Source organism: Bacillus rossius, chromosome 13 (genome assembly GCF_032445375.1).
Source record: "Bacillus rossius redtenbacheri isolate Brsri chromosome 13, Brsri_v3, whole genome shotgun sequence".
NCBI classification, from domain to species: Eukaryota; Metazoa; Arthropoda; class Insecta; order Phasmatodea; family Bacillidae; genus Bacillus; species Bacillus rossius.
The window spans coordinates 29,746,228-29,773,387 of record NC_086340.1 but is presented as its reverse complement, the minus strand read 5'-3'; the positions used below and the strand labels follow the sequence as shown (position 1 = coordinate 29,773,387).

At 34.0% G+C, this 27,160-nt stretch overlaps 1 protein-coding gene across 4 annotated transcripts in view; it reads right to left on the bottom strand.

The window, feature by feature from the left end:
* LOC134538418 (multidrug resistance-associated protein 1-like) overlaps positions 1–27,160 on the bottom strand; it is a 190,034-nt gene that overhangs the window by 75,770 nt on the left and 87,104 nt on the right. The window contains exon 15 of one of the 4 annotated variants that reach the window (XM_063379723.1): positions 2,489–2,709. The exons of the other annotated variants lie outside the window; for them this stretch is intronic. Coding sequence (XP_063235793.1) covers positions 2,489–2,709 — 221 coding nt within the window. The remainder of the gene's footprint in view (positions 1–2,488; positions 2,710–27,160) is intronic. 4 annotated transcript variants of the gene reach the window in all.

The following is a 27,160-nucleotide window of genomic DNA, read 5'->3' as shown; positions in this document are numbered from 1 at the left end:
CGTTGCGCCATGTTGGTTAGACACACAAATATTGGCTGAAATATATGTAGTGTCTGCTATGAGGAAACATTAAAATATTTTTTTAATGAATAACTAACCATCATTAGACGTTATCGAACACCATTTCCGCAATGTTTTGGGCGGAGCAAAATGGTGATGGCGAGATTAAAAAGTGACTTCAACTACATCACGGCTTCCTAACAGTTCATAACTGCATGTTTTGACCAGTCTCTCCAAGCCAAGCACCGTAGGGACAAGGCTTTACACAGCAACAAAGACACGAACAACACAGATCAGAATATAAAGGACTTTTCAATCGTAATGAGGGGCCAATTCATTTCATGTCAATGAAGCCTACTTCAAATTTAAAAAAAAAAATTTACATACCCAGCTTTAGACAGTCACAAGATGCCACTGGCTTACATACACCATATTATACTAATACATAATACATACATAACTGTCAGCAATCTAAAGCCAAATGGCACTGGTTGTTGTGACAGGTACACAAAACTAATCTACTAGGCTGTCCACTAATTGTATACTGACATTCCATTAACCCATTCACTAGTGCAATAAGCATATGCATGCATGCGTGGGCATGCAAGTTTTACAGAAAGAGAAGTAAACATGTCTTAAACTAACACCCTCAATTTGTGGCCTTTGGTGTATGACCGAGGAATTTATACACCAACACACCATGAACACTGCAATAGGGTATTTTATGAAAGAAACTGTGTTAAATGCTGAAATAAGTGGGAAGGAACTACATTTCAAAACACATTCTCCATAAATATTGCTAACATTGTTCAAACCCTCCTATTTATCTTATGGGAAAAATGAATTATAATAATGTTTTAAGGAATTTCTGAAGTTTGCTTTCATTTACAAGAACTGTGAAAAAAAATACTATTTTACAAGCACAGTAAGATTTTAACACCTCTTCCTTGATACTTGTGTACTTACAATGTAAGATTAGATTTTTATAGTTGACAAAAACCTTAAGACTACATACCTACATTTAATTTGATACACATTATATCCCCAACAGTGGCTAAATTACAAAATAAAGTGATATTTTTAAAAAATTTACTTGAGGATAAAATAATATTTCAGCCTTGTGTCAATTATTATTTAGGTGAAGGTTGCTATTAAATTGATTTTATTGCTGATTTGTTTAACTTGCACATTCAAAGTAGAGGGTCAAAAATTGGTACTCCTGTGCAATCATATAACTCTTATGTAAATTGTTTTCAAAAACAGCAAAAGGTCCTGAATCCAGCAAATTCAGGACCACTTACATGCTGGATTATCGAACGTCAATATAGTTTAAACAGGAAAACGAAAAGTGTAAATGTGAAACGTAACCTGCTTAAAAACTGTTCCAAGATGAAAACAGACAGTAACGCTAAACTCTGAGCGAACTAAAAACTGTGGCAGTGCAGTGATGCCACCTGGCGGAATCCACCCAAAGAATCATAAAGCAAGCGGCTTGATAAGTGTCAAACCAAAAAATGCCAGACTGAAGACCTATTACTTACTAGCGAAAAGATTTTATGTTTTTTTTTATTTTTAGGCCTATTTCATTCACAAAACAAGAGATCTGTGTTATTGTTTTAATTTTTTTCTTTTGTTTTTTCCGTGCTTCATAAACATGGCATATTGAAACAATAAAAATAAATCTGCAAGTACTGTACTTGTTTGTAAAATGTATCCATGGCATAATGTACAAATAAGTTAATAATCACAGATGTAAATAAATAAAAAATAAATAAATAAATAATTTTTTTCAAAATAATTACTACTTACATTTAGGTAAAATAAAAAAAAAACCTCATGCTGATTACATTACATTACATTCATTTAATTTAATGTATTCAATATCACTCTTTTGTGATCCGAGTAAAGTTTTGATTAAAAATGTTGATAGTAGTTGCAGTTCGGTGCTTTGTGTTGTATTAACTAGCATTTCTGTGTGATGTGGTGCATTGACATGGTTTTTCGGTGTTATTTGGGTTTTATCGCAATTCACCATATAATCTTATCCCTATTACCGTAATTTTGGATAAAATATTACTTCCAACATGTGCACACATTAACTATCATGTCACTTTTACAGAATGTTTTATCAGGACTTTTTTGTGACTTTTGTGCCTAGTCCTTCAGTTTCGTTTATTAATTTTTCATGATTTCTTTAACTGCTTTATGAATATATTTTTTTGAAAAAAGAATAGTACAAATGCTTTTCCTGGAACTTCAAATAACCCTTATAAAAAAAATACATAAAATATTATCTAAGCTTATAATGCATGAGAACTTCCTAAACAATACCAGACAGTTAAGGACCAAGCTAACAAAACAAGCTAACTAACAAAATCTAGTTCCACACATTTACAACACAACAGCTATCAAAGTATGCATGTAAGAATAATATTAATAATTAATGTACTATAATGGTCTGTTAGTGTTCATTTGACACTTGACGTACCGAGAACAGACAAGTTACCCAGGAGCGTATCGTGTTGGGCAGCGTGTTGTCAAGGGTGTCAACATCTTTGGCAAACCTGTTCAGGATGCGGCCAATGGGGGTGACATCGAAGAAGCTAACCGAGATCCTCATCACGTTGCACAATAGCAGGTCATGAAGCATCCTCGCGGCTTTCAGCGTGCCAACGTACGTACAGAGCGCGGCAAGGAAGGTCGTCAGCACTGCAACCAACACGGCAGTTGGGGGCCATCCTCCCGCGCTAACTAGTATCTCCTCCGTTTGCACCCACAATTTCTCTTACACACATACACACAAACCAAATACACTAGCAAACGGTCTTAACATGCAATGGAATAAGCACATTAACATCATCAACCAACGGTTATACAACTGATCAGCAAGCTATAAGTCCAACAATTCATCGACATAACACCTGTAATGCACAAGTCTATGTTTGTCACAGTCCAATTGGCAACTGCCCTGTTGTCTTAAATGCACAGGACACAAAGTGAAAAAAAGGTAAACTATTAATATTAAATCTAACACATGAAGAACAACCAAACATTAAAAAAAAAAATTGTGCTTGAATTTGGTAAAAAAAATCAGGAAGAACTGCTGCTAGGAAAAAAAAAGTAAAGTAAAAGCTATTAATGATAAAAACTGAATTCCATACAGAACACATGAATGATGCATCATACAGAAACCTGCGTACAGTGATTTATGTTGCGGATGTTATCTAAAGTAAAACTATTTAACATGCTTGCAGTATAATTATGGGAAAATACTACTACAGTAAAACTCGTTTAAGATGTTATTTCTCAAAAGATACGTTTTACCAGCCGAGACATTAACCTGAACTAGTGCCATTAATTTTGTCACTAAAACAATGTTAAATTTTTCCATGTTATAAGTTCAAGGCAGTAAATGATTTCCCCTGTAAAGCAATTTTTGAAGTTTTCATGTAACCAACATTTTTGTGGTTCAAATAACCTTTTTACCTTGCAATTATTTATACACACTGTTTTGTAGAAATTTTTATTTTAATTTTAATTATAGTTATGTAGAAATTTGCTTTTCCCTTTAGATTTATATTTCATTTTGAAAGCATTTTAATATGAATTAGCTGGAATAGGCCAAGTTGAAATATGAGAGGGTTGGTCACAGTGCTATCACGGGTCCAGCTAGCTTCTCGCACAAGCGAAAGAAAGAGAAGGCAGGAGTTATCCTGAATCACAAGACTGTGTAACAGAGCGAGGCCAAAGAGGTTACGGGAGGTAATGAGAGCAACGGACGCTCGTCAGAGGGTCTTGGTAATCACGGCAGAGGCAGACTTTGACCTGCAAGAGGGCAGAGGAGCCGGGTGTTACCAGTTATGATGGGACAGATTCAACGGTTAAGTCATCAGCATAGTTTCAATGGAAATGTAGCACAGTAATTTAACATGCACCAAACTGAAGGACCAGTCTGTTTGTTATTAAATTTAATTTAAGTTTAAGAACACAAGGTTCAATTTAAAGTCTAGAGGAATGAGATATATCCCGTAAAAGTGTAATAAAGAATAATTTAGAGTGGCTGTTCTTAATTTTAAAGATAAAAGTAATCACTGAGAGGTTAACGTCATGTTTTAATTAAAAGAGAGTTAAAAGGAATTGTTCGACAGCTGGTAGGGTAGGTACTTTTCCCATTTTGAGAACTACATGAATTGTTTTATCAAAGTTCTATTAATGTAGCAAAACTGAGAATTAATGTTAATTAATATAAAGAGTAAGTCATGTAATAAATACTAACCCTGCAGAACAAATTATTAAGTTTTATTTCTAAGTTTACAGTTTATTTCAAGTACTTTAAGGAAGTTAATCTATCAGGAACCTGAAAAGAGCCCGTTATCACCTAGAGTTAAGTAAAAGATTAGAAGAATCCCAAACCCCTCTTTGTCATTCATCACTGGCAATTCCATTCCCAATATTTTTATTTCCGTAACAATACTCTTTGTATCTTGTGGAAATAATTAAGAATACTGAAAAAAAAGAAAGCTTAATTATTTACTTTTAGCTGTGTACAATTTAAAATTTATTTGGGAACACATTCAATATCAGGAAAGTCATGCAATTAAAATGCACAAAACATTAACATTGCTATTTGACTACTACGATTTAGTACATCACCACGCCAAACAATGAAGTATCACCACATTCATTTGACCTGCAGTCAGTGCAGAGAGTTCCAACCCATGCTTACTAAAAATTAAAATTAAAAGTAAAAATTACAACTTTACTATTAAAATTACAATGTGCAAAACATAAAACAATATTGAATAATATTTAACGATGTGGATGTTTTGTTTGCTGTAAGGAATTTCCTTAATCATTAATTATCTAGTAGTGAGTACAATGAAAACAGTACATCACTCACAAAAAGATATGCTTTACTTCAAACACACATTGTAGAAACAAATTCTTAATCGCAACGTGATATTTCAACATAGAGACTGCTATCAAGAACATTATTCAAAATGTAGAACTAGGTAGTAGTGTGAAGAAGGTACAGGTCAAAAACTAAACTGCTACAGAATATATTTTTAGATTAGTTAAATATAGTAAACAAATGTTTGTTAAAAAAAAATGAAAATGCTGATGTGTTCCACAATCTCAACCAATGAGCCCCAGTTGAAAATGTATACATTTAAAATTCATGGAAATCATTATTATAATATTCAAGCTGCTCTAGAAACAACATTTCTTGAAACTGCATCTTACCCCATGACAAATATGTATTATATATAGAACAATGATTGCATTAACATCTTACTTCTAGCCTTGGAATAAAAGACATAATAATTATCAATTACCATATTTACCCACAGGAGAGTAGCCTCTTTGTATGGGTCGCACCCTTAATTTTGGGCAAAAAAATTAACTTTTTCACCATAAGGGTCACCCTCGAATGTGAATCGTACCATATAACTGTCTCCAGTAGAATACAAATGAAATCTTCATGATACGTGTCTCAGCTTATTGGCGGCACTGATGTCCTTCGTCTTTCCCCACTTCATCCTTGATGGCCCTTCCCCCCCCCCCCCCCCTACACTCTAAGAGGAAAGACAGCAGGCTGTTTCCATGTCAATTTTTTTGTCAGTTTCTTCACTAAAAACAAGCACGCCCTTTACAGCAGTTTTGTCATGAATGAAATGATGTAGTAGGAGTATGAAATCTCGGGCAAAAACAACGTTCCTACACAGTTGCATCACAAAAACCTGCCAAGATAGACGTGATAATTGTGTATGGTGCCAGTAGCTCACAATGTCAACAGGGATAGGGAGAACCATAAAAACTGCTGCATGGCTACACACACATACACACTCCCGTCCCCTCTTTCACTCTTTCTCTCTCAATGGCTGGTTCATTTTTAGATTCTCCCTCTTGCCAAGGACACAGACGGGCATCAGACAGCCACGTCACTTACCAGCGCCAGCCAGGTAGCCGAACAACTGCTGAGATATTTTAATTAAATAATTTATATTTACTAGTGACATACTAATTAAAAACCTACACAGGCTAGTAATTTAAACATAGTCAACCAAAACAGTGCAATGTTAACTTTTATTACACCCAAAATGCAAATTTTCACTTATGGGTCGCAATACAGTTTATTAAACAAAAAAATCTGCATAAAATCTGTCACCCGTACGCAGATAAATAAGGTATACTGTGTTATCTGAATGCATTATGAATATGTGCACTTTGTTTTTACTCCACAAATATTAATTAAAATTTCCTTCATTTTGTTTTCTTTCAACACTAAGGCTGTAGTTTACCTTCTGTTCCCCTCAATTTCATATTTGATAAATAAAATCTCACTTGGGCAAGATATTAAATTACATAGCTGTGTTCAGACACCACCAGCAGCAAGACCAATTTTTACTCAAAGAGTGTTTTGGAATAGTCAAAGAGTATCTTTTACTCCAAAAGAAATATTTTGAACCACCACCTAGCACGTAAATGCATTTTAGTATTAGCCACATACACCACAGTCAAAAATGCTCAATGCGCATACCGTAAACGTGAAAATTGCTCACAAAATTTTTCTCTTAAAGATAAATATCATGTCACCTTTACTTTTGGTACCTTAATAGCATACCTATAAAATCATAAACAAAACATTCTGAGAAAATAAACACTTTATAGTACATTAGTGTCAACCATTTAGAAGTTGGCACTTGCAGAAAATCGACAATGTGTATAGAACTCAAATCATCATCTTCATCTTAAGGTGGGGTCTTGAGTGCAATGTTTTTTTTTTTTCATTGTCTTATCATTACTTCTAGTAATAGGGCTATTTCTGTCAATTTAACATACTTTTTTTTTGCTTTTGTTGTTCTGACACACATATTTTAAACAGATAATTACGAAGTGTTATATAACTGCTGTAAAAAAGTTACTCAAATGAAAACAACTCAAACACGCATCTTTTTACAGAAATTATATCACGCTTAGTTGATATCTGTTGAAAAATTGTAAAAAAAAAAACAAATGCAAGAGAGGTATACAGTTAAATGTACAGAAATAGCACTTATTAGTATTAGTAGTGCAGAGAAAATAAAAAATATAAAAAAATTGAGCGAGTCTTTTAGTACTCACAAGTGACAATTTTTCATAACAAATGTAGCAACGTGGAAAATTATATAGGGTTTTTAAAAGTTTTTTTTTAAAGGTTTTTAATTCAGTTTTTGTTGTTCTGAATATTACCATGTACAGTATATAGACCAGATATCTGTGTGCATAGTTTAAATTGTGTAGAATTATTGTAGTGATAAGAATTATTTTTGTGGCTACTATATTTTAAGGCTATATACTGTAAATTTACAATGGATAAAACTTGTTTAAGTTGTGTAATTTGTAAAAAAGACACTAGTGATAAAGTGATTATTTTTAATGAAGACAGACTAAAAAGTCTTCCTTTATTATGAAACTAATTAATCTGAGATATTGTCAATAAAACTGATGTCAATTCACATTAGAAATTTAATTCCCTGTTAAAAATTTATATTATTTTAATAAAAGTTGCATGTAAAAAAATTTATTGAATTATTTATTATGTTAATTTTTAAATTATTCCGGCTAAAATACAAAATGTTTTATTTAGAAAGTCTACTTTTCCGAAGGATTTTATTAACACTTTATTATTTTAAAAAATTTATAAATTTATCAAGTATTCGTTAATTTTTCTAAAAAAATTAACTACTCCAAAATACTCTATTGCGTATCTGCAGAGTCCGAGCTAAATCGTAAACTCCAGTCCCATGGTCTTTCAGCGACCAATCACAGCCCGAGGAGCCATGGCCCCGGCAGCTGCCAGTAGGTCTCAAATTATCTCTCTCGCACCTATGGCTAAGCATAACTTTTTTGTCGCAACCATTTAAAATGTTTGTCCGCATCAGAGAGTTATTAAAAACCGTTCAATTTGTCTGGCGATTGACAAGTATTTTCAATATTAATTAATAAATATGCTATAAAAATGTTTAGAATGCCTAAGGTATATTTCTGAGGATTTTTATCTCTCTCTCTCTCCCTCCCCCTCTCTCCCCCTCCCTTCCCCTCCCCCTCTCTCCCCCTCCCCCTCCCTCTCCCCCTCCCCCTCCCCCTCCCCCTTCCTCTCCCCCTCCCCCTCCCCCTCCCCCTTCCTCTCCCCCCTCTCCCTCCCTCTCCCCCTCTCTCTTATTTATATCTATATATGTGTGTGTGCTAAAATAAAACATAAAAAAAATTTCAAGTTGCCTAAAATATATTCTTTTTGGTTTATTTTTTATTGCAAATGTCATAGGCTGCACAATAGTCAAATAACCGTAAACCCTCTGCCATACTCACGATTCCAGATTCATCCATTGATAAAATACTAGTTTTTTTATTATTTCAACTTGCCTAAAATACATTCCCTAAATTTGCCGTCAGCTCTCGGACTATTATCTCCCTAGAATACAAGGGTTTTAGAGGCATTCAAATATTAAAACAGTTTCATTGCAACTGATTCTTATAACCATGAAAATTATTTAGAACATTTATGATGGCTGCTTATTTTAGTACTACCACATGCTTATTTTAGTACTACCACCATTGTAAACAAAACAGAATCCATGCTGCTCTGTGCAATTCAGTCAATATTTGGTGTTACATATTTTAATTTTGGCAATATAAACATCTTGTTGTTTACAAGAAAAACATTTACACAGTTAATCCATGCATTTTTAGTGCTCATGTGTGTTTTAGTGTTGTAAATGTATTTATATGTGTATATTTAGTCAGCATTTGTCTGTTTTATATACTCTATATTATTCACATGATTTATTTAACATTCAGTGGTACTTTATATGTGTTTCATTGGTTGGCTTGATCTGGTTGGGTTTAACGTAAACATCACGAACCTCGGGCTTTCGTTTGGGTTCTTATAAGCACAATAAATGGTTTTTCCTTTAAAGTGCTTAATAAAAATATAAATGAGGTTTGTCATTCTTGCTGGTTATTAAATGGTTATTGAAAACAATTCCCCTAACACAGAAAAGAGGAACACACTGCAGTAAACATTTATTTTTAAGTCAAGTATTATTATCGCTGCTGGTTTCCAGATACTGACGGCGAAGACACATTCTTATCTTCTAGTTCAGCGTTATCGGTACTCATATTGAAATTTTTTATCACAATTCTAAATTCATTTGGTTTTAATAGTTAACAGTTTTAATGTACTTAGTTTTATAATGTGATAACAGTACATTTTTTTGCAGGATTTATATAACTGACCCATATAACATGCCTATTGGCCAGAAATCATACTTTCCAATTGACAAAGAATACTACCAATTTAATACACATACAGTAAAATCCCTATTATGCACACATGCTACGAAAAAATACAGTACATATGTAAATCTGTATTTTATTACAAGTGAGCAAATTTGAACTCTACTGACGAGTGTATTGTGTGCAGTATACAGTAAAACGCCACAGGCGAGCCCAGTGCGAAGGCGCAAATGACTCACGAAGCGGCTTTGCAACACATCGTCGGACTGCTTCACTATTTAGAGGAACAAGACGACAATGCGCAGTTGGCTAAAAACTTTTGTTGCGGAAATTCAATCAAGAATTAAGAAAAGTCTCCAAAGCAAGAAACAAAAACAAGTTTTAAATTTAAAGAGTTGTGGTTTTTTAATGTCTAATGAAGTGTCTGAGTATGTACAGTATGTACTGTATCCCTGTTACGAAGTAAGTACCGAGCACTTTTATGTTTACATAACTGAAATGTATTGCATGTTAATTATTCAGTAAAATACTAAAATTTTAGCATCTTTTAATAATTTTTATTGTTAATTGTAACTTTTATTGTACAATAATTTTTAGATTTTTAAGTTGAAATTATATCCGCGATTTTTACTATCCGCGGTGGCCCTGCCACTTCATTTCGCGGAAAATCGGGAGTGTACTGTATAAGTAAATCTCATTAATTGTGATGTATGAACCATAATCAAAGGCAAACATGTTTCGCGAGTTATTACATTCTAAAATGATTGTAACGTTGAAGGAATGTGTTTATTAACCTTTCCGGCAAGATAAACATTACATAAATGTACGGTAACAGAAATGTACAAACATAACTGAAACTAAAGATTTAAAAAGTTTATTTCTGCTCAAATATTTTAAAGGAAATGAAAATTATGGGAATTGCACAGGCCTAATTTTAGGGTTATACTTTTATTTATTATTATTATTATTATAAGTTGGAAACCAAAAATAACCTTACCCCTATAGAACATGCACATGCTCCAAGGTATGACTAATCAGGCAGCTGATTGTCACCAAACTCCAGGAGTATGAGACTGAAGTATACTGAGACAGTAAGTGTGTACACTATACATTTTCACTAATAGTCCTATTACCGTACCTTGGTTCATGCTCAAAGCCCACTCCTGAGGAGTAAGTTGTGCGACCCAGAAGCAACACTAATCATGCACCCATGAAGGTAGAATGCCACCTACCCACACTGAGATACTTTGACTGGATGTCAAGGTACCGTCAGATGACTAGCTACATCACTGATGAATGCCAGACCATCTCTACACTCAGCCTCTAAAGGCTGTTATATACATATGTTACATGCACCAAAACATACAGTCAACCTTCCTGACATCTCTACAAGTAAATGCAAAGCCGACTCATGATGGAAGATTTACAACTGATCAAAATATATTGTAGGTACATTAAATTTGTTTTAATTTTTAAAATCAACATGAAATGTAAAATGTAAGATACACACAAATAAATGATATGTCAACTGCCCTTCATATACAAAGAAAATATATAGAGATAGGCAGGGTAGCGATTTTTGGAAGGGGGGAGGGGGAAGGCAACATATCCTTTCCAAAATGTTGGACGGGAAGTTACTTTTTCCGGCATTCCAAATCCATTTAATACTATGCATGTCTATCTACATGGCAGTATTGTTACATTATTTTCAAAGAAAAAAAATGTCCCTCAACCCATGCAAATTCATGCATATGATTCAAAACACTATTTTCAACAGTTCTCAATTAATGGTAGCATAATAAAACATTCACAACCACAATCAAAAACATTCAACCAATTCTGCAATTCAAACACAAAACAAACTATCTAATCTGTTACATTACCTTATAATGAAACAGCAGAGAAAACAATTGTGTGTGCAGTTCAAAATATTATTTTTTTTACATTTGCATGTGTAATAAAATAATTTATTTCTTCTTTTTTTTTTGTGCAATGGTAGTGGAAAAAATTGATAAATACAAATGTGTCTAATGTTAGACCAACAACAAATAAAACAAGGGAGCAGATTTTCTATGGGCTAAATGTGAACTTTGTATCTGGAAATATGCATAAATCTAAAGTCACATCAGTATACAGAATGTTTGGTAGAAGGACTGACTAACTTTTTAAAGGGATTGGGGAGGTCATTGGCTATAATTATTACCCACTGACCTCTTGTCCTAAATGCCACGGAAAATACAATTTTTTTTTTTAGATTTTGTTGAAAACTACCCAACTCTAGCCTTCTAGTCTTCATAAATTTTATATTTGTGGTAGTAATAGCACAAAATAACTGTTTTTGTGGTCTGTGATCTATTTTTATTCTAAATATACCATTATTTGAAACAAAGGTTTCAGAAAAATTACTTGTGCGCTTCCAAAGTCCAAAAAATGAGTAAATGTTGGACAAACTTTCAACTTTGAAATTCATCATAAAAAAACTAAATAATATTTTTAATTTAGCTTTATTTTAAAACGTTATCTAGTTTATACCTTTTCCAACAGTATTCTACATATTCTAAAAATCATCCATTATGTGATCAAAAGATGTAGTTGCCAGAGTCAGGGTTAAGATGAGGCTTATTTATTCAACCTAAGTTACAAATTGCTCAAATTGACTTCCTCCATTCCTGTGCATGATACATATTTCTTATTTCCACTATTGTTGTACGAAGTCACGTTTCTGCTCTCATTGTGTCAAACACGCCATTAATTCCTTCTATGATAACCTCTCTCGAGGGCACCTCTGTTGCGTAAACTAATTCCTCCGCACATCCCCAGACTGTATACATCCAGGGTGTCAGGGCTGTGAATCGTGCAGGCCGAGGTACAGGGCCGCCTCTTCCTGTCCACAAGCTGGGAAATGCATTATTTAAATACTCTCCGATATTTAGTTGATAATGTGCTGGACAGCCATCATTTTGAAACACAATCGGCACACCTTCTTCTAAAGCTGCTAACACTAGTTCGAGTGGATTTTTTATTAAAAAATTCTAGATAAGTCTCCATTTAAGCTGTCTGTCAAGAAACGTTCACAGTAAATCTTCTTTGGGAAGAACACTGCCTTTTGAGAAGAGGGTTTTGGTCCTTTTTATCCGATGGTGCAGATTGTGCATATTTACTATACCCTCAGGACTAAAACTTGACAAAATTCGTTGGAAAAAAATTGTGATCTTCAACATCTGTGTAGAGTATAAATCTACAGAACTCTAGCTGTCTAGCATGATCACCCTGTTTGAGACCTGGAACAATTAATTAAATCCGTGAGTTTGTGACAATTGCTCAAATGTAAGACATTTTCCCCATACACTGAGCTAGAAACAAAATCCACAATGAAATAACTTTTAACAGCCAAAACAAACACAATTAAACATCACTGTAATTATGAAAGTATCTTTAATATTTTACTTGAATAAATGACCAGTGAAAACCATTCATTGATATTTGAAATCAGTTAAAAATGGTTTTAAATTACATTCAAAAAGTAAATAAGTTGTTTGTTAATTACCTTGAATAGGGGTGTTATGAAATGCATGCCTCCCATCTTCCCGAAGAACCGACCAGACTTTCCAAACTGATAAGGCAAATCTTTCAGTAACAACTCGTATGCTTGTTGTAGGATCCTCATCAGAAGCGGATCCAGGGGGGGGGGGGGGGGGGGGGCACGGGGGCATGTGCCCCCCCCCCCCCCCCCCCCCCCGAAGGTTAAAAGATGCACTGGATAAATTAGTGCATGAAATAAATTTTTATGTAATTTAATGAAAATACGTTCATGTAGTTTACATTTTACGATACTTATTCATTAGAGCCGCACATCGAAGTTACTTCTAATAATCGATAAACTCGATTCAAGGTAGTACAAGTAGTTCCAGCTAACGCCGCCAGGGATTGCTAGGAACTGTTGGGAATGGCCAAGAATGTTCCAGGATCCAGGCAGAAGGGATAGTATCTATAACCTAGGGCAGGTTATGTGGCTTAGTGAGTTACCATCTCACCCAACAGCATTTTAGGATTTTTATTTATGCGTTAGTTTATATTTAGTGTTTTTAATTCAGTGCTGTCAAGATGAATAGTAAGAAAAAGAGGAGACAACTGGGCTTGGATTCTTTTTTCTGCAAAAAATCTAAGATAAGTGAATCCCAAAATTATATAGGGCTGTGTATGTACTTATTTTCATTGTGAGACTTTGCAATAACAATAATTACTATCTAAGTTCATACCCGCGAAACGTAATCACTATGATGAATGGAAAATTAATTCCAAAATACACAAGCCCCTCAAAGTAATGCGGTTTGATTAGTAATGTTTTAAAGTAACGACGCCAATTAATTAGGGCATGATTTTAAGTAGCGCAACTATAGATTCAAAGTAGTGCTGTTTTCTTTTATGATAATATAATCTTTGTTTCTGTGCGCACAAAATAGCAAAATCATGTGTGTAGTTAATGCAATGCAACGAATAAATGTGACGAATCAACTAACAATATTTTGCTCTTTCCTTTATAGCTATTCGCTTTCTTCATTTTCATTCCGTGTTCAGCCAATGTTTACAGTACGCCACACCATCTACCACATCAGTAACAGCTCTGGTGAGAAAAACAAAAAGCTTTCAGCAGTATTTTACCTCACGCTACCAGATCACGCTGGTGTATCATTTCATTTCAGATACACATTTAGAAAGCAGATGCGGGAATTAAAGTAAACAGAAGTAAATTAATAAAGCAATTATTTTTTACTTTTTATTGCTTCTTTATTAAAAAATGTTATTTTGAATTCGGTTATTTTTTGTTAAAATATTATTTATTTTGCGCATACTTAGGAATGTTGGGCCAAAACCCAAGTGGCTTAAGCCGTTATTATGTGAACAATGTGGTACGTGAATGTTTTTAAATTTAATTTCAGGCTATTCAAAATTTAATTTAATGTACTTAACATGTCTTTCGATATAAATTAGTTTTGTAAATTGATTTAAACGGGGAAAAGTGTTTTGATTTAAAGGTAGTCAGATATCATTTACCTAATAGAAAAACGAATTATTTTGATTAACATGCACTCTTATGGGGAAACATATTTGATTAGAGCTGTTTTAATGAGCGCTCTGTTTTCTTGAAATGGATTAGAATTAGAGCGTTACTTCGAAAGGCGGTTGTATACAAAAATCAAGCCATTTCATTGAATTATTTTGTAAACTGTGGTCAGCCTTAAAATGCTTTGTACCACATTTTGATTCTTGGTTCAAAACTAAACTTGAGTTTCATTGTTGTGTTTTATTTTTAGGGCATAGTAGCAGAATCAGAAAAGCACGAAGTACTAGCAGAACCAATTTCCTCCAAACCCTCGAATAAACAGGATGAGAATAAAAATACAACTTCCTCTTCTTTGTCTACTAGTTCTCAATCTATTTTAAGTAAAACAGGCCTTATTAGTAGTGAGGTGCCGGTGCCAGCAATTTTGTGGCAAGATCATGACTATGGATATATTTTGGACAGTGAAAGTGTTTCAATTTCACTATGAAATGAAGACATATACTAATGGATGAAGAACTCGTGGGTACCTCCAACTGACTGCAACGTTCCTTTGATTCTTGAGGGAAAAAAGAATAGGTCATTTCAGTATAACTGGTTGAAACTCTATCCATGGCTCGCGTATAGCAAAAAGCTTAACGGAGGATTGTGTAAAAGTTGCGTACTCTTTGGACGATCTGAGGGTGGTACAAATGTTTTTCATTTAGGTAAACTGGTTGTAGAGCCTTTAAGTACTTTCAAAAAGGCAACAGAAACTTTAAAACATCATTCGAACACCAAATACCATAAAGCAAATATAGTAGCAAGCCAAAATTTTGTAATGGCGATGGAGGGAAAATCTCATGATGTGATTTGTCAAATCAGAAGTGCAGAAAAGGCTCTTGTCGAAGAAAACAAAAAGAAATTGATACCTATCATAAAAACGGTAATTTTTTGTGGTGTCCAAAATATTCCACTTAGAGGACACAGGGATGATGGAGACTTAAAAACAGAGCAGTCATCCTATGGAGAAGGGAATTTTAGGGCTTTATTGAAGTTTCAAGTAGATGCTGGAGACAAGGACCTATTGTCACATATAGTCATGTAGCAAAAACAGCACATATATAAGCAAGACCACTCAAAATGATATAATCCAGTGTTGTGGTGAGGTAATAACCGACAAAATTGCAGATAACATCAAGAATGCAGTATATTTTAGCTTGATTGTTGATGAAACAACAGATAATTATATTAAGGAACAAGTGTCTGTCTGTATTCGCTGTTACGACCTTGCTACTTATTCCATTAAAGAAGACTTTATAAGGTTTGTTGATGTTGTAGACCTCACTGGCGAAAACATTTGCCGTACAGTATTAGGAGAACTTGCAAAATTGAACCTGAACATTCGTAACTTTCGTGGACAAGCATTTGACGGCGGGTAAAACATGAGTGGAAAGTTTAAAGGCGTTCAGGCTAGAATAATGCAGCTAGAGCCGCTGGTCCTCTACACTCACTGTGCTAATCACAGACTTAATTTGGCTGTAAGTAAAGCTTGTACAGTGTCCAGCATAAGGAATGCTGTAGGGGTGATTTCTTCAGTAGCAAACTTTTTTCGTGAATCCGCTGGGAGAATTCATGCATTAGACCAAGAAATGGGAGACAGGCTGAAGCAAGGGAAACATACTCTCAAGGAACTGTGTGAAACAAGATGGATTGAACGGCATGATGCTGTACTTATCTTTCTAGAGAATCTCCCTGTCCTACCGTCAGTACTACAAGCAATAGCCAAAAAATCATCTCAGGGGAGCAATGCATTTGCATTGTTACATTGCATGCTATCATCGGAGTTTATCATTTCTGTTGTTGTTCTAGGCGATATTTTTGGGATCACTTTACCCCTGTCTTGAAAGTTACAGGCTGAGTACATGGACGTATTCAGAGCAATGCAACTAGTCAATGACACAATATCAAGTATCCAAAAGCATCGACATCACAGCAACAAAAAGTTTAAAACTATCTTCGAAAAAAGGAGAAGAGCTAGCTCATGATCTAGGGACTAATATTAAAAAGCCAAGGGTAATGAAATTGCAAAGAAACCGATCAAATGTTGAGGCAGAGTCTGATGATGAGTATTTCCGAATCAGTATTTACGTACCATTCTTAGATTATCTAATCTGCGAACTCTCTTCCAGATTTCCAAAATCACAAATGACGCGAATTTCCGAACTAAACAAACTTATGTCACCAGACTTTGGAGAGGACTTCGAAGATTCTGTTCTGCGTGGAGTTCAGCTTTACCGGGATGATTTACCTTGTTTTTCTGCTGTGAAGGGAGAGCTGAATATTTGGAAACAAATGTGGTTATCTAAGCCCGATTATATGCCAAAACATCCTGCTCAAGCATACAAACTGGCAACAGAATTGCCAAATCTAAGAGTACTTTTTCAGATCATCTGCACTCTCCCAGACACATCCAGTAGAGCAGAACGTTAATTCTCAACACTAAGACGACTTAAAACTTACCTAAGAGCCACAATGACTGAAGAGAGGTTAAACGGACTAGCACTACTACACATACACCAAGATCTTGTATCTTTGAAGACAGCTGAGGAAGTTCTTGAGGTGTTTGCCAGAAAGCATAAAAGAAAACTATCCCTAAGACTAGATTAAATTACTATGTAAGAATTAAACTACTCTTGTATAATTTATTGATGTCCTTATCATTTTATTAAACATATAAGTTTTATAAAACTGTAAATGGTATTTATATGGCTACCCATTAACATTAAAAGAAAATTCTGTTGGAGCTTCACCGGTCGCCATTTTTTTTTGGGGGGGGGGGATCCAGACTACCAGTGGACCCCCCCCCCCCCCCCCCTTCCCAGAAGTCAATCCTGTATCTGCCCCTGATCCTCATCAAAAACACATGGATGTATTCTTTTATCTACTAGCATATTCCGTTGGTACACATTTACTCCAGGCGCTTGAAAATGTAAGTTTTCTGTCTTCCGCAAATGCCGATAAGTAGTTAAGGTCCCGTGGTGTGGCAAACGTCGATCAGGATATCACTCCTGATAAATTCTTTGTGGTTCACGCGCATTGTAATTTGCGCTGCCATATGCAAGTATCATGTCAGCATACTCTTCGTTACTGAAGTTAGGCATTGTATCAACAACAGCGAAAACAAACACAACAAAAAGAACACTTCTAACAATGTAAACTGTTTAACCACAGGTTTGACAATAACAAGTTTTAAATAACAAAACTCAACTACGATAAGAACAATGTTAAACACACGGGCACTTCCAATGGCAGATAAAGTCAAATCACTAATGTACCTGGGGCTCGATTTTCATATGCACAACCGCACATTGTCACTCACGACAACATATCAATTTACACACTCCTGTGCACGAGGCTACAATCGCTGGCCATATGAATTCAGATGGAACCATCGCATGCACTATCATTAATTGCCATAGCCTCTAATCTGGGGAGCTTTTAAAATGAAGTCTACCGCCTACTCGCAGTGTGTATTTCAAAACCATCACATCGTTCAAATCGGTTCAATTGTAAGTGCCAGTGATCAGCCTTGGCAAACAAGTACCTCTTATTTTGACCACATAATGGACAATTTCTATGACATGTAGAATACTGTTGGAAAATGAATAACCTAGAGAACTTTTTAAAAAACACTGAATTAAATAAAATAATATTTTTTTATAATATATATAATATAATTATAAATATTATAATATAATATATATTATATACTTCAAAGTTGAAAGTTTATCCTACATTTACATATTTTTTGGACTTTGTAAGTGCATAAGTAATTTTCCTGAAACCCATTGTATAAAATAATGATGTATTTAGAATAAAAATGCATCGCAGATTACACAAAAGTTATTTTTTTGGTAATCTTTAACAAAATCTAAAAAAATTCATATCTCCTTTACCTTCACATTTAGGGCATGAGGTCAAATATAGCCAATTACCCGCCCAATCCCTTAAAAAAGTTCCTCTGTTCTTCTACCAAACATCCTGTATAGTGAAAGGTCTTTAATCTGGCATGCTGTGGCATGGGCCTGCCAGTATATTTTATTTCTTAATTATCTTACTTAATTTCAGATAATTTTGGTAATTTATTTATTTATTTATTTATTTATTTATTTAATATTGTAACATGCCCACCAACAGCCGAGGGCTTTAGCGGTGGGCACAACACATATATACAAGGACAACATATAAACAATACAAACAAAATACAAACAAACAAGTAAAGTTAAAATGAGTATAACTATTAAAAATAAACATCAAAATATAAAATGCATAAAAAGAAAGAAATACAAAACATAGACATTACAGTATTACCTAGCTACACTTTCACAGATTAAGATGATCAATTTTATTGAAATTAGAAATGAGTCGAAAAATTATATCATTCTTTTTATGGTATGTACATAAGGTAGAAGTTAAACGGCTGTTAAATTGGGGAATTCTAATGCCAGTATTATCAAGAATGGACTTACAATTTAATTTTGAACAGTAACAGTTTTTAATAAATACATAATCCAGATAGATACGGCGTTCAGAAAGAGAATCCATATTAATCTGAGAGAAGTTTTTAAGTTTAATTATTTTATCAAATTTATTCTGAATGGATTCTAATTTATTGCTATCGGAAGGATTAATTGAATTCCAAATAACTGAACAATATTCTAACTTAGATCTAACAAGTGATAAATAAAGACAAAGAAGAGAGTCACTGTTTGTAGCATAGAACGTAATATATTTGAATAATGCTAATGTTCTATTTGAACTAGTAACTAAGTAATTTACATGCAAGTGAAAATATAATTTTGAGTCAAGTAGTATACTTAAATCTTTTATAGAAGAAGTGATTGGGATTATTTTATTGTTAAGAACATAATCATATTTTACAGGATGATATTTCCTTGTGAAGGAGATAATTTTTGTTTTACTTGTGTTAAGAGTTACTAAATTTAATAAGCACCATTTATTAATTTCATGTATATCAAATTCAAGTAACAAGCAGTCATTGATAGAGTTAATACTTCTGGAAATTTTAAAATCATCGGCAAACAATACACCACTCGAATGTTTAGGTACAAATGTAATATCATCAATGAAAATATTGAAAAGTAATGGAGAGAGAGTGCCACCCTGCGGGACCCCAGATGGAACTTTAAAATATGAAGAATAACTGTTGTTGATGGAAACAAAAAAGCATCTATTATGAAGGTAGTCGGAAAACCAGGTTACAAAATTGCCACATAAACCAAAATTAGCAAGTTTACTGAGTAAAATATCATGATTAACAGTGTCGAATGCTTTCGCAAGGTCAAAGTAGCAGGCATCTACCTGACCCCTATTCGTTACCTCATAATAAATAGGATTCAGAAAGGACACAAGGTTGGTTGCTGTGGTCATACCAGTTCTAAAACCATGTTGTGAAGGAGATAGTCTGTTTTTAATTGGGAAATTTAAGAATTTAAAGATAATTTTTTCAAATATTTTAGACAAACCATTAAGGATGGAAATAGGACGGTAGTTAGATACCTTTAATTTAGAACCGCTTTTGAGAATGGGAATTACCCTTGCTATTTTCCATTTGGTGGGGAACGTTTGACTTTTCAAACTTACGTTAAATAGATGTTACGAAGTGGTGTTAATATGTATGAACAGCCTTTAAGAACAAAGTTAGGTATTCCATCAGGACCGCATGACATAGAAGATTTTAGGGATTAGATACCCCAAAGCACGAGACTTTCAGAAATAACGGGGACCAAAATGGTATCATGGTTTGACGTTGATACATTAACATTATGATTGTGATTAGTAGATGAATATACATTAGAAAAATATTCAGCAAAGGTATTAGATAGCAAAACAGGGTCAGAAGACACAACATCATTCATTAACCTTGAGAGAATACTCTTCACGGTAAACATTTCTCATTATTTTTACATAGCGCCAGAACTTTTTAGGGTAAGACCTTACTTTGTTATTAAGGTAGATGTACCAGTAGTCGTCATGCTAAGAAGAGTTTTATAAAAAAAAAAATTGTGTACATAACCTTGTAGGTGTATTACTGCCCCTACATGTTTGTTTTTAACCTCAAACTTTACTCTACAATGCTATCCAACACTCTTCGATAAACACAAATTATTTTTGTAGATTTATAATTTTGAAAAAAGTGTGATTTCGAGCCAGTAGTCGTCATGCAAATTTTCGTGTTTGCCAGTGTTCGTCACATGTTTGTGCCAGTAGTCGTCATCTGCGATTTCGGCTGCATTAGTTTTAATTCATGGATCCAGAATGATAGTATTGTACTATTTGGGCTTCAAATTTTATTTGGTACTATATTTTAAACATCAAAATGGCATTTCATAAAGATCGTTCAGTAATATAATGAATAATCCTCATTAAATTTTGAATTTACTTACAGCACTCACGGAACAAAGAGGGACAGCACATAGAGCTGTAGCAAACCGAATGTATTCGTTACTGAGTAACGGGTGTGCCGTCTAGTAACGAGTAACGAAACGTTACACACGGCTGCATTTTGTTACTCGCATTTCTCGCATATTCAATGAATTTACGATACAAAGAACGATGTTTGTTTATTAATAAAGTATAATTTGGAAATTCCTCGTCTAAGTTTTTTTACTGTTTATTAAAGGTATTATGTGTGTAGACAAAGTTTGAGATTGGAACAGAAACAACGTAACAAAGTATTTTTTTACAAATTAGAAATATGTATGTTTTTGTTTTTCACTATCGCGTATTTTCACGTTTTTTTTGTTCTTATTTTAAAAGAGATATAATAAAGCCGCTCTAATGAGATTTAATTGTTTCTTGGTTAACAAAAACTGTTTAATTATCAAATATTGTTAATTGTTTATATTCTATTTATTATTATTTACGCGACGTCATACTGTACGCGTACGCAATACGACTCAATTCGTTGCTGCAACATAACATAGCATGTTATGCGGTATCACAAGTAAAATATAAAAATGAATCAGGGCCCGCCCATCTTCCTACCCAAGGGCGATTTGCCTTTGTGTTTATCGGACAATGTGTTCCTTGGCACACTATTTTTTTCCGCTGCTCATTTTATACTCATACCATTCGCTACATCTTTAAGAGCAGCTTCCATGGCTGACTCTTCATACAACAGTATTTTCCGTTTTGGCATTTTGCCCTGTAATTAAAGAACGAGACACATTACAATGTTTAGTTTACTTATTAATGTCAAAATATATATCGAATGACCCCTAAATTAATGTAAACAACAATGCCTACACAATTTTTGCAATCAATAAAGTAAAGTAATTTCCGACCCAGAAGTCGTCATACACATGCATCGGAAGTCGTCATAGGTGACGACTACTGGATCTGATCATAATAACGTACTTTGTCTATTAACAACAAAGAACCAATATTATTTAAGAACTTTAGGGTGTAACTTAGCACAACTTTAAATAAAATATTAAATGTACCAGTGCTCGTCAGGTATGACGAACACTAGCAATACAAGGTTTTTATTGATCCAGTTTTCGTCACCCTAACTAAATCATACAAAGAAAACAAATTTTTTTAAATAAACACTTTCACCTCTTCAAGAACATTTAACTAACACATTCAGCACAAAACATCACGAATAAACATGAAAAATTACAGAATTAGAAGTAAAAATGTGCACTAACGTCCTTAGTGTTTTAGTATAGGAATTCCCCTATTTATCTTCACTGCTCTACGAACTTTTGATGCACGGACTTTTTTTGATTGAAAATAGTGTTTGTTCCGAAAACTATTGTGGTAATTTCAGCTAGAACGTCGACCAAATTATTGTCAATATTTAAGTTGGCGATATATTGAGCTACTTCTCTATTATTTACATTTGAAGTTGCTAGTGACGACCATTGGAGCAGTGACGAGTACCGGTGCACTTACCTTAATATGTCGAGTCCAATTGATTTTATCACGTTTGATTAGAAATTTAACTTGCTTCCTGTAGAATGAAAATTGGGAATAGTAGATCATGTTTCTTTTCTGTAATTTATGGAAGTGTTTTTTAGCTTTTAGATTAAATATTAATTCACTAGAGAACCAGCAAGGGTATTTAGTAGATTTTTTAGAAATAACAGGAATAAATTCATTCATACTGTTACATATGCAGTTAGAGAGTTGATCCACTAAAAAATTAACATCATTAGATTTATAGAATAAAGACCAATCAAAATTTTTTATGGAACTAAAGAGACCAAGATAATCCCCATTTTTATAATTTTTGAAATTAGTCGAAGAATTAGACTTATATGGTAAAGAGTCAAAAATTAATTTTATAAATAATGCTGGATGATAGAAGTCTTCTTTTGCGAGTGGATCAGTTGCTTGAGACACTTCACAGATTGATGAGTTAGAAAAAATTAAATCTAAAAGATTAGGGGGAGGCTGAGTGTTGTTGTATTGGATAAGGCAGAGGCTAGAAGCGAAATTGAGAAGACTCTGTGCCTTACGATTAATGTTCACTTGTAAGTTATAATTGGACCAGTCGATACCAGGAACATTGAAGTCACCAAGAATCAGTATTTCATCTTGAAGGGACGAAAGTTTGTCTTCAAGATATTCAAAATACAATAAATACGTAGTTAACGATGTGTTAGGCGGTAAGTAGATAGTACCAATAATAACTTGTTTAGATGAATTACTTTTTAATCCATACGGCTTCCACACCAGGATAATCAAGTGTATTAATTAGCTCAACTGAAGCAAATTTAAGTTTATTTACCGCTATTAGCACACCACCACCACGTTTTTTCAAATTCAGTAGTGAATCTCTATCCTTTCTAAATATAAGATATTTGTCTGAGAAATAATGCGAATTTATACTCGTTTCGTGGAACCAGGTTTCAGTTAAACAAATTATATTATAATCAGAAGTAAGAAGGTTGTCAGAAAAGACTGTTGATTTGGTTCTTAGTCCTCTGACATTTTGATAAAAAACGACACATTCCTTAGAAACTGAATGCAGAAGAAATATTAAGGTAGAGGTGTTCCTCCATACACCCGGGATGAATTAGAAGCAGATGTAGATGAGGTAGATGTGGATGCAGGCACTAACGCAATTAAGGGCTGCGGGCTGGATTTACCGACTTCAGTCGGATTCGTTGAATCAGAGACGTTAATTATTTGATCTGGGTGCAACTTCCCGTAGAAAGGGCTAATTAAGCACCCACTTGGCCAAAAAACTATATTATTGATCCTTAAAAAGTCTTCCTCCAATACAGAAATATGAAAGGATGCATAGGAATTAAATTTTGTTCTTAATTTGGTTACCTTCACTTGGGATAGATTAAGTTCATTGGAAATGTAATCGGTAATTTCCTGTTCATTCACAGATGGATCAAACCTTGTAACAAATAATGCTTTTGTTCTTCTGAATGTTGGTTTAGATACAGTTTTAAGTGAAGACACATTCCTTATCCCCACTTGTGTCAACGTTTTCTTCCGGTCGTGATCTTGTTTACCGACGGTGTTCCCGTTAGCCTTGCGCCTATGTTGCATCACTGTAAAGCCGTCGTTGTCCACAGGTGGCATGTTTTTACTATACCCCGTGCCGTCACGAGAATCCCGCTGAGTTGAAAGTAGGTCACTGTTCAGGCCATTGTTCTGGCTGGACTGGCTCCGGTCACCCGAAAGAACCGGGATTTCCACACAGGCAGCTTTCTTGCTGTTGGAAGAATTTATGAGTGCTCGACTATATGATTTTTCCATATCATTTTTAGGAGTCAATTTTTGATTAATCTGAGAAAGCTCATTTTTGATCTCAGCTGTTTCAGCACGCGAATCCATCAGTAGGGTCTTCAGTACTTGGTTTTCACTTCTGAGCTCATCTACTTTAATACAAAGTGATTTAACAATAGTACATAAATCATCCATATTGCAGGTGGTTGTTTGAAGTTCACAATGAAGTCCTTTCGAGAGTATTTCAAGGCTTCCCATTGATTTTAGTTCAGAATCCTTTTGTCCCGTCTTCTTAGGAGATCTAAACATGTTGATTTCTTGACTTAAAATCAATGCGCGATCTTCATTATAGGGCAATGGAAACCCCTGGAAATCAGGTTGTTCGATAATCGAAGAATTAATGATGATAATTAATGTTAGTTTAATTATGTTTATAATTTAGTTTATTCACTTAATTTGTTAATAATTTAATTTCATTTACTCATGGTAATTTAGGCTTTTAATATATCAAGTTGGTAATGACTTTGAAAAGATCCTGAAATGAGCTGGGAGCTCAGAAAAAGGGACACTTTATTGTCATGGTCATGTTATATGTAATTTTTTTTTTGGGTGAGCATAGAAATTTTAAGTATTTATTCTAATTCATATGCAGTACACTCCCGATTATCCGCGAAATTAAGTGGCATGGCCACTGCGGATAGTGAAAATCGCGGATAATCCGCAAAAGAGCCGAAAATGGGAAATAAAAAAAGAAACAATTTCAACTTAAAAATCTAAAAATTTATGTACAGCAAAAGTTAGAATTAATAGTAAAAAATTTCAAATGATGCTAAAATGTTTGTATTTTACTGAATAATTAAAATACAATATAATTTAGTAATGTAAACATAAAAGTGCTCGGTACTTGCTTCGTAACAAGGATACAGTATGTACGTACTCAGAGACTTCATATATATATATATATATATATATATATATATATATATATATATATATATATATATCTATATATATATCGCCAGGCTGTCTAGCAGCAGTCGAGTCAAGGACCGAGCTGTGGCAGGTCCGGCTTCCACGCTGCCCGAGAGTTGAACACATATTCGGCGCAATGGCTAGAACTTAACTTTAATAAAGATGACGTGGCTACCAGTATGTGCGTGAGGCCTATAACGGACTCGAAAGTGCAATTGTGTACCGAAATGAGATTGCAGTGCTTCAAGAATTCCACGAGCAAGATTTCCACGTTGTAAGGTGACGAGAATATTCACCAGCACAATCGTAGACTCACCATATTTGGATGCTACAGGCCAGCACACAGTGAAATCTGCTGGAACTGTTTACGGGCAGTTTTCCATCCTTATCATTTACTAGAGCATTAGTAGTTTTGCACACGCAAATGGTGTTACGGAATGGACTTCATAATTAACAAGAAAGTAGGACCCCACCCTCCTGTTTGCAGAGTCGGAAGCCAGTGGAAACAGACCAAGACTGCTAGTGTGTTTACATGGATATAATCGGGCATGGCCTGGTTTGAATTCACCAAATTTCATTGAACTTTTAAGATGTCACTGCACACATGAAAATATGAGTCACGACACACTGTTTATAGAGATAAAGCCAGCTTAACATCTTCTTACTAACTTTTAAAAGACTTGCATTTTTTTATAAAAAGTTTAAGGTGTTCAAGTTTATCTATTTACACTCAACCCACAAATTTATTTAATCATTTTAATAAACTCTTTACTATACCTTTAATTCACCATATAATCTGTACCTTTTTGTGTCAAGAAAATTTTTATAGTTAGTAGAATTTACTGGTGTCATTTTTTTGGAAAGATAAACAAATAACATTTTGAATGTATTACATTTTTAATTATCATGCACACAATTAAATGTTAATAGGTATATTTTGTAAGATCTACTGTTAAAGCAATATATATTTTAACTTATTGCCATTGGTTTGTTATAACTCATTTATTTATATTTTTTATTGCTATTAAATGTTTGGCAACTTTACCAGTGACATAAAATTTTGTTTACTACTATCACGCATCCTAAACATTTGCCTTTTTGACTTACTTTACCAGTCAATTGCTTGCATGTCACTGTTGTGGTCAGAGCTGCAGTAAATGGTCAGCCAGAGTTAAGCAAATTTTAAAGTTAAAAGTTAAAAGCCGCTGAGGACAGACGCAGCCACTACTCAGAGAATGAAGATGGAAGTTGGTGACTGGAATATACAGCACTGACTTTCAATGTCATGTCCTTAATCTGTCATGCAATCAAAAATGCAACATTTCAAGCAGTTCAAAATCAGAACTATAAACAGTGGCATAAAAACACTCATATTCATGATGAACAATGATTGCTGCATTCATCATTTTTAAAACATACAACAAATATTCAAACATTCTTTACAGTTTCCGCAAAAAGGTACCAGAATGAATTACATCTACAATTAAAAACACAGACTATTCAACATATTAAATGTGTTATACCAATAAAAAACTACTTATTTGTTTCATATCACGTACCGCTATTGGAAAAATAAATAATAAAATTATTTTATTATCAACAAAAAACACTGGAATTGTTATGCTACGACAAAACGTGAACACGATAGTTGGAACAATGAATAAATCCATAGTACAATCAGTCTAACAATATTTTCACATAAGCAGCTTATTTGCTACATTAATCTATGGCACTACAGACATGGCGACTCAAAAAGAAAATAAACGTAACTGAAACAAAAGTTCCATATTTGAGAGAAATTGGTAATAGATGGGTTTGTAATTCTGCCTAACTACGTATGTGGCCATTGTAAATAAATAAAACTGGTGAATAATGAGTTAAAAATGTGAATGTGAGATAATTTGGTCAATATTTTGCAAAAGGGGCTTTTTTATACTTCAAATTTTGCTGAACAGATTACGTATGCCTTATTTAGTGTATTTTGTAGTTAGTGTGATAAATTCTTGTCCCTATCCATCATTTGATTAGGGTCTTCGTTATAAAACTGACATAATTTTTCCTTTGTGAAAAATTCTCTCATTTAATAGCAGC